Here is an 8,329-nt window from a genome sequence, read left to right as displayed (position 1 = left end):
CAGCCCCACTCCTCGCCGGGACCTCACGCCCCACAGGTGGGGGACGCCCGCCGTCCGAACCTCCCGAGAGCCGCCCGGCCACGAAGCGTGGGGATCGCCTCCCGCTTCCGCTCGCGGCGGCTTCCCGGACAGATACGGTGGGGGGGGGGGTGGGTGTCCCCCGGCTTCCTGCCCCTCCCGGCGCAGGGACAGTGCCCGCCCCCACGCCGCGCGGCTCCGGGCCCGGACCCTGCGGGCCGTCCCCCTCCCCCGTCTCCCTCCGGCCGCCTGCCCTTTGTTGCGGGCCGTATGAATGGCCCCCGGCGCGGGCGGGTGGGGCGCGGGGGCGGGCCGGAGCGGCGCCAGTCCCGCCCCCGCCGCGCTCCCCTTGGCCGCCGGGCCGGGGGCGGAGCGAGGGGCGGGCCCGCGCGGCCACGTGGGGCAGCGCCGCGGCGGTTCCTATTGGCCCGCCCGTGCGGCCGACTGGGCGTTCGGCGCGCGACGATTGGCCGGCGCTGGGCCGGCGGAGTAAGTAGTGAATGGGAGGGGGCGGCAGCCCCGCCCCTTGGAACGTTGATACATTATAACTTTTTTTTCTTGTTACTTTCACCCCCAGATCTTCCAAGCGGCGGCGGCGGCGGCGGCGGCGGCGGCTGTTGCTAAGGGAGGGGACGCGCGGGGAAGCGCGGCCCGAGCGGCGGACGGCACCGAGCGCGGAAGCCCGAGCGGCACCCCCCTCTCCGGACCCTCCTCCGCGCCCACTGTCCTTGAAAGGAGCCGCGAGTGCAGTCCCCACCCCCGGAAGGCGCCCCGACGAGCCAACGCGACCCCGGAGCGCTGCTTGGATTTTGATTCCTGATTTCACCTTCCGCTCCTGGGACTTTCTCGAAGGGGACGCGCGCTGCCCCTAGGAGCCCCGAGGACCCCGGTTCGGGGAGCCCCCCAGCACTGCCCGGAGGCGCGGCGAGGATTGGCGGCGCCCCGCGGACCCCATCCCTCCAGCGCGGGCCGGGGATGGAGCCGCAGCCCGGCGGCGCCCGGAGCTGCCGGCGCGGGGCCCCCGGCGGCGCCTGCGAGCTGGGCCCGGCGGCCGAGGCGGCTCCCATGAGCCTGGCCATCCACAGCACGACGGGCACCCGCTACGAGCTGTCGGTGCCCCCGGACGAAACGGTGGAGGGGCTGCGCAAGCGGCTGTCCCAGAGGCTCAAAGTGCCCAAGGAGCGCCTGGCACTGCTCCACAAAGACACGTAGGTACCGCGCGCCGCCCCCGGGCCCGCCGCCCCCTCGGGCCCCGGCCCCCGGGCGGGAACAAAGAGCGCGCCGCACGGGGAAGGAAGGGGGCGGCCAGACGGGGGGCGGGGGCGCGCCGCGCGCTCTCGGGCGCCCTCTGCTCGGCCTTGCCTGCCTCGGCCCCCTCCCCCGCCTGGGGTCGCTGCACAAAGGCGGCTGCGAGGGCGGCCCTCCCCCCCTCCCGGGAAGGCAGCAGTCCCGGGTCAGTGTGGGGGTCCCGGCTGCGGGGGAGGGAAGCGCGGCCACCTCCCTCTCTGCCTGCGTTCCGGCTGGCTTCCGCATCTGCTCGGTGCCCCCCTCCACGTCTGGCTGTGTTCTTCCCCCACTTGCGTCTCTCTACCCCCCTTTGTTCTAACCACCGAGCACTCCCGCAGCCTCCCCCTCCCCCCTGGTATTTAAATCGCCTCCAGACCGGGGAGCACTCCCCCCGCGGGCCTCCAGGGACACGCACTGTCCATCCCCAGCGGAGGGGCCCCAGTGGGGGAGGGGCGGGTGGGGGAGGGTCTCCTTTGTCTGAGCGGCGGCGGCCTGCGCCAGGGAGAGGGAGAGGGAGGGAGGAGGGGGAGCCCGGCCCCGCAAAAAGACCCTAAAGGCTAAGCCCTGTGGCTCCCACAAAGAGGAGCCCCGGGTCGGTGGAGCTGAATTACTGGCTGGGGCCGACCCTGGGGTGAGGGGAGGGTGGCAGAGGGTGGCAAGGACGCACTGGCACCCGGATGATGAAAAAGTGCTTTGTTGAGGTGCAGAGGTGGTGCCCTAGTACAGAGTTGGGGCTTCTGGGAAGGAGATTTGAGCCACTTGCCTGGGGGCTCTCGGGGCCAGATGCCTGACAGACCCCCCCTCCCCCCCCACCCCACCGGGAGGTTCAGGCCCCGGGTGTGGAAGGCCGGGAAGGGACAGGGGTGGGAAGGGCTCCCCTGCGTCCCCCAGGAGCACAGCCCTCCCCCCTCGGCCTCTGCTTCCGAGTCCCTGCCTTGTCTCCTGGCCTCACCCTCTTCCTTCCTCCCCCCAGCCGGCTCAGTTCGGGGAAGCTGCAGGAGTTCGGCGTGGGGGATGGCAGCAAGCTGACGCTGGTACCCACCGTGGAGGCGGGCCTCATGGTAAATGGCTGGGGCACAGTGCCCCGGAGGCTCTGGCACAGGCGGGCAGCCCCCTCCCCTGAGAGCTCGCTTCCCAGCACACGCCCTGCCAGGGCGGCCCTGCCGGCAAGCGGCTCCCCTGCCCCGGTGCCCGGGCCCTCTGACCCAAGCGCACGCTCAAAGCGGCTTCTCTGTTTGCAGTCGCAGGCCTCAAGGCCAGAGCAGTCTGTGATGCAGGCCCTGGAGAGCTTGACTGAGACACAGGTAAGACCCTCGCCGGTCCCTCCCAGCCCAGGGCGAGGGCCTGGGGCTGTCTGTGCTCCCTGGAGACCCGTGGGGAGGGAGGGGGTGCGCCGCCCAGCTTTCCTGCCCGGGTAGCCTGGTCACCCAGCTTCCTCTTCCTCCTTCCTACCCACACCCCGCCCCCCCCCCCCCAGCACTCACCACCTGACCTTGAGGGCCTTCTCTCCCACGGTGGCTGCCATGGGGGAGGGGGCTGGGCTTTCACAAGCCTGCCTGAGGGGGTAACCTTGGCCCACGCTCCCACACCAGGGCCTGGGTCCCCAGGCCCACACTGGGGAGCACCCCCTCCGCAGCCACTGCGGTTTCCCTGGGGTGACCTTTTTAAGATTTCTGCGGGGAGGGGGGCGCCTGGACGGGCCAGCCTGGTGACAGTCCTTCCGCCTTCCGTGACCCCATTGTAAGGGGTGCGGAGTCACTCCTCTCTCTCCTCCCTCTGGCCTTTGTTCTCTGCCCCAAAAGGGGGAGGGGGGCACCCAGCCCCAGGGCTGCAGCCTAGACAGGATGTTAGGAAAATATTTAGTAACTGGCCAGGAGGTGAAGCGGGAGGCTGGGGCTGGCCCACACCCGGGTTCCCGGTTTTGTTGCAGCCTTTTCTTTTTTTTTTTTTTTAACCTCCTCCTTTCCTCATTTTTCTGGCGGCGGGTCCCTCCTCCCGGGAGGGTGACACAGGCCTCAGCCATCCGCCTGCTGCTGCCCGCCCCAGCTAGGGGGTGGGCTGGGCTGGCCGCAGGAAACCTGCTCAGCGGCTTCCCTCCTCCTGCCCTGAGGCCCTCGCCCCCTCCCCGGCATGTAGCATCCTGTCCTCAGCAGCTAGCTAGTGAGGAGGGGCCCTGGCGCTGGGTGGTCTGCCTTGGGGGGGGGGGGTGGGCAGTGCAGAGCTGGGGTCCCGGGAGCCAGGTGGGAGCTGAGCTCTATTTCCTGAACTGAGCTCTGCTCATGGGGGGCCTGCGGTTGGCGGAGGTGGGGGGGCCAGGGGTGTCTTTGGTTCACATCCGCCCCAGGGTGCCTGCGTCAGGAGTGGGGGGGGGCCACTGGGCGGAGTGACTGAGCTCCCAGGGCTGTTTCCCCGCCTGGCACAGAGTCATGCCCTCCTGTTCGCCCTCCCCAGGGAGGAAGTTGCAGGGCGGAGGGGTGGGGGGGGACTCCCCAGCTGCCCTTGGGAAGCCACCCCAGGCCCTTCCTGCAAGGGGAGTCTCTGGGGCTGGCGGGGGGGCGGGGGGGATGCCATGAAGACCAGGCTTCAGGGTGGGGGCTGCAAACTGCCCACCTCCCTCTCCTCCTCCCCACGGCCCCCAAGGTTACGCCAGCCGCTGCCAGCAGAGAGCTGGGAGGCGGTGGTTCTGAGTCATCCTGGCCTATGTCACTTCTCAGAAACCTCCACCCCCCCCACCATCCTGGCCCCTGGGGAAAGCTCGGCGCTGGCCAGGCTCCAGAGGTGGAGCCCAGTGCAGCCTGGGCTCAGATGCACCCCCCCACGCACACCGCCAGATTTTGAGGGTTTGTGCTGGGGCTGTGTTGAGCTCTCAGGGGACCCAGGCCTCAGAGAACCATCAGGGCCCCCTCCCGCAGCAGCTAAACCTCCCCTTCAGCCTCAGCCCCACCCAGGACAGATAAATATTTATCTTGAGAAAGCAAAGGTTAGGACGAAGAATTTGTCCAGGAATTCCCGCCCACTTGCTGCCTGGGTGGCTTAACTGGGAGGGGGTCTGAGATTGGCCCCCCTCCCATATTCACAGGCAGAGGATTGGGGGCTGGGAGGGTGGGGTTATTTGAGGACAGCGACCGCCGACTGGGCCTTGCCCCCTCTGGCCTCGGTTTCCCCTTGAAAGAACCAAACTGGCCAGGGCGGGCCAGGCCCCCCCATCTGACCCGCCTCTGTCCCCCACAGCCCCCAGTGGCGCCCGGGCCAGGCCGGGCTGGCGGAGGCGTCTTCCGGAAATACCGATTCATTTTATTTAAGCATCCGTGGCACCGACAGGGACCCCAGAGCCCAGAGAGGGGCGGCGAGAGGCCCCAGGTCACGCAGCGCGGGGGGCCGGGGCCGGGCCGGGCTGGGGGCGCAGCAGGCCGGGGCCCTGGCGCTGACGAGTCGCTCTCTACAGGTCAGTGACTTCTTGTCCGGCCGCTCGCCACTGACCCTGGCGCTGCGCGTGGGTGACCACATGATGTTCGTCCAGCTGCAGCTGGCCGCCCAGCATACCCCGCTGCAACACCGCCACGTGCTGGCGGCCGCCGCCGCCGCCGCCGCCGCCGCCCGGGGGGGCCCCAGCGTGACCGCCCCTGTGTCCTCTCCCTGCCGGCCAGTGTCCAGCGCCGCCCGAGTGCCCCCGGTGTCCAGCAGCCCTGCCCCTGCGTCCCCCTCACCCGTCACAGCCGGCTCTTTCCGCTCCCACTCAGCTGCCACCTGCCCCGAGGTGAGTCCTGCCCGGAAGCCTTCTCCTCGGGGCCCAGAAGGTGGCTGTCCGCGGTCCCAGAGGTGTTCCCCGTACGGAGGGCCATCCCCAGACCCTGGCCCCCGAGGGCTGTCCTTGCACCCCGCAGCTGACCATGCCTCCCTCCCCCTGACCAGCAGATGGACTGCTCGCCCCCGGCCGGTGCTGGCAGCCTCGCGTCCACCCCCGGCGGGAGCCCCGCGTCCACCCCCGGCGGGAGCCCCGCCTCCCGCTCCCGCAAACCCGGCGCTGTCATTGAGAGCTTCGTGAACCACGCCCCGGGGGTGTTCTCAGGGACCTTCTCTGGTAGGTGCCATGGCGCGTCCCCACCCCAGAGGCCGCGGGTCTGCGTGTCTGGGCCCTCACCCTGGGGTCCCGCCGTATACGAACGAGGGGCGCCCTGCCCTTCTGAGGCCGCGTGTCAGTCACTCGGACTCACCAGCAGCCCCCCTGCCTCCTGCAGGCACGCTGCACCCCAACTGCCAGGATAGCAGCGGGCGGCCGCGGCGTGACATCGGCACCATCCTGCAGATCCTCAACGACCTTCTGAGTGCCACGCGGCACTACCAGGGCATGCCCCCGTCGCTGACCCAGCTACGCTGCCATGCCCAGTGCGCGCCCGCCTCGCCCGCCCCGGACCTCACCCCCAAAACTACCTCCTGTGAGAAGCTGGCGGCTGCAGCCCCCGCCTCCCTGAGCCAGGCCCGCACGTGCAAGCCTCTGGGTAAGTGACCGGCTGGCCCCGCCCGCCCTTGGGCTGTTCAAGGCCCCTCTGTGGGCTGCTCAGAGCAGCTGACCCACCGGGGAGCTGGGGGAGGAGGGGGGGCACCAGCTGCTGTTCACCCTCTCCGCACGAGCCTGGAGAGAAGGGAGCATGTGTGTTGGGGGCACAAAGTGTCCTTGTCCTCTCCTGGGGGGGTACTTCCTCCCTGCTCGCGCCCCCCCCCCCCCCCCGCACCTTGTCCAGATGGCAGGTGGAGCCTCTGAATGGCCGAGTCTGATGGAGGGGAGGGCGCTGGAGCTGCTCTGGGGGTAGCCTGTGTCCCCCAGAGACCCAGTCATCCCCAATGAATCCTGAGACCTGTGGAACAGTGGCACTGTTCTCTGCCGGGCAGACCCCCGGCCCCCAGGTCACAAAGGGGAAACCAAGGCACCAGCCTCAGGGCTGGAGGTCCACCTAACTCGGGCACTAGTGTTGCTCCGCGTCTGCCTTGGACCCGGCCTTGCCAGCGCCCGGCTCGCGGTTAACACAGGCAGCGGACGGCTCGAGTCCACTCGGGGGGCCCCGGGGTCCGCCAGAGCCGCAAAGACCCCCCTCGGCCGGCTCAAAGGAGCCCGGGCTGTGTCTCCTGGCGGGGGCGCGGGCGGGGGCGCGGGCGCTCAGGAGTCACAGTCCCTGCCTCCTTCCAGGGGACCGGCTGCGGCAGACGGAGAACCGGGCCACCCGCTGCAAGGTGGAGCGCCTACAGCTGCTGCTTCAGCAGAAGCGGCTCCGCAGGAAGGCGCGACGCGACGCCCGCGGCCCCTACCACTGGCCGCCCAGCCGCAAGGCCGGCCGCAGCGACACCAGCGGGGGAGGCGGCGGCGGCGGCCCCAGCGAGGCCTCCGGCTTGGGCCTCGACTTTGAGGACTCCGTTTGGAAGCCGGAAGTCAATCCTGACATTAAGTCAGAGTTCGTGGTGGCCTAGGACCCGCGTCCCTCGCCCGACCACCCTGGGCCGAGAGTCCCCCCCCCCAGCGAGGCCTGCACGCGGGAGGGCAGGCGGTCAGGGCAGCAGGAGGCCCCCCCCCCCTCCCCGGCCAGCTTCCTTTTGATTTTTTGTTTTTCGTGGTTTTTTTTTTTTTTTTTCTTTTAAGTTCCATTCTTAACCGTGGTTTTCCGAACTCTCCATGGACTGGGTTCCTGCCGCCTCGGTTCAGCTCACACTTCCCCGCCTCTTCCTCCCGCCGCCGGCTCGAGCCTCGGCCGAGCTGGGCCCCTCCCCGCCCACTTCCCAAGCTCCAGATATGTAGCAGTCACTCCAGATGGTTGAGAGTGGGGACGAGGAAGCCGCCCCCGTCCCTTCAGGTTTAAGTCAAAAATGTAGATGCCTCATGATGCACTTTACAGACGGGCAGGGCCCGGGAGGGAAGGCCTGCCGTGCACACCGGCCTCCAGGGCGGCCAGCAGGCCCCACAGCGACCAGAGAGCCCTGCGCCCGCGGGGCCGTTTCTCCACATCTGTGCTTTTTTTCTCTTGGTCTCTTTTTCCAGGAAAAAAAAAAAAAAAAAAAAAAAAAAAGCGCTTCAGCAGGCTGGCCACAGCCAGCCTTGGGGTTCAGGTGGGGGTGTGGGGCCCTTTCCTAGTAGGAAAGGAGAGAGAGGGAGGGGAACAGACCAGACGCCAGCCTTCGAGTCCACGCACTGTGCCCTTTCCTCCTGCCCCGCCCCCCTTTTGTTCTGAGCTTGGGGTATTTATAGACTATTAATTTTCTGAGCCAATAGTGGTTGGGAGTCTCTTGAAAACTCGGGAGAGAAATGGTTGGGGGGACAGGGGAAATAATACCCCCAGCCCTCCTTCCTGGCCCAACCTGAGGGATCTGGGCCTGTGGGCTGTGTCTGGAGGCCCTCTGGCAGCCAGGAGGGGAGGGGGTGCTGAGCTGTGAAGCCCCCAGTAGGGGTGACGCTGTGTAGCATTAACCCCCTTGGGGGGGGTTCGCTGCTGGTCTTAATTGGACCCTCCCCGCTCTCATCCCCAGATTCCCCCTGGGGCAGAGGGGCAAACCCCCTACTGGGGCCATTTCAATGGGGGTGGAGTTTTTGTTCATTCACTTATTTTTACTGATAATGGAGATGATTGGGCCCTGCCCCCCTTACCCCCCAGTCTTGTCCTTGCCCCACCTCTCTGTCCTCCAGACACCCCCACTCCCTGTCCCTCCCTTCATCCTATCTTAGGTGAACCCCCCATTATGTGTTTAAAGTTAATGGTTTCAGATGTGAACATCATGTGTTAACTGTAGCTCTGTAAACTTTTTTGTGGGGGGGTGGGTGGGGAGGGGTCAGAGGGTAGGGGTCAAGGATTTGTTTTTTGTTTGTTTTTATTTTCCAAAAAAAAAAAAAAAGGAGAAAAAAGGATTGGGTTTGTTTTTCAAGAAGTGTCTTGGATACCTATTTAAATGTGTTCTGTTTTGGGTTTTTTTGTTTTGTTTTTTTAAACGATTTTTAAATAACACCTGTGCCTCCGCGGGTCTGAGGGTGGAGGTCCAGGCA

The 8,329-nt window shown here is 67.3% G+C and overlaps 1 protein-coding gene across 4 annotated transcripts; it reads left to right on the top strand.

Annotated features, from left to right (window-relative positions):
* The first annotated feature begins 597 nt into the window (after positions 1-597).
* Positions 598-7,961, top strand: MIDN (midnolin). Of its 4 annotated transcripts, none has more exons than XM_047100788.1 (8): positions 598-1,226; positions 2,279-2,366; positions 2,547-2,609; positions 4,537-4,665; positions 4,751-5,062; positions 5,221-5,386; positions 5,544-5,804; positions 6,491-7,961. In XM_047100788.1, exons 1-8 carry the CDS (start codon positions 994-996, stop codon positions 6,766-6,768), a joined length of 1,530 nt encoding a protein of 509 aa, XP_046956744.1. In that variant the 5' UTR covers positions 598-993; the 3' UTR covers positions 6,769-7,961. The 4 variants fall into 4 exon arrangements, with proteins under 4 accessions (XP_046956744.1, XP_046956742.1, XP_046956746.1 ...); XM_047100786.1 differs by having other exon boundaries at positions 5,218-5,386; XM_047100790.1 differs by lacking the exon at positions 4,537-4,665 and having other exon boundaries at positions 599-1,226.
* Positions 7,962-8,329: the final 368 nt, after the last annotated feature.

This window comes from Lynx rufus, unplaced genomic scaffold (genome assembly GCF_022079265.1).
Source record: "Lynx rufus isolate CCGP_SWC_20201006 ecotype Redwood Valley unplaced genomic scaffold, mLynRuf1.p SCAF_53, whole genome shotgun sequence".
Taxonomy (NCBI): domain Eukaryota; kingdom Metazoa; phylum Chordata; class Mammalia; order Carnivora; family Felidae; genus Lynx; species Lynx rufus.
Note: the sequence above shows the minus strand (reverse complement) of the source record. Positions and strands in the feature narration are given on the sequence as shown.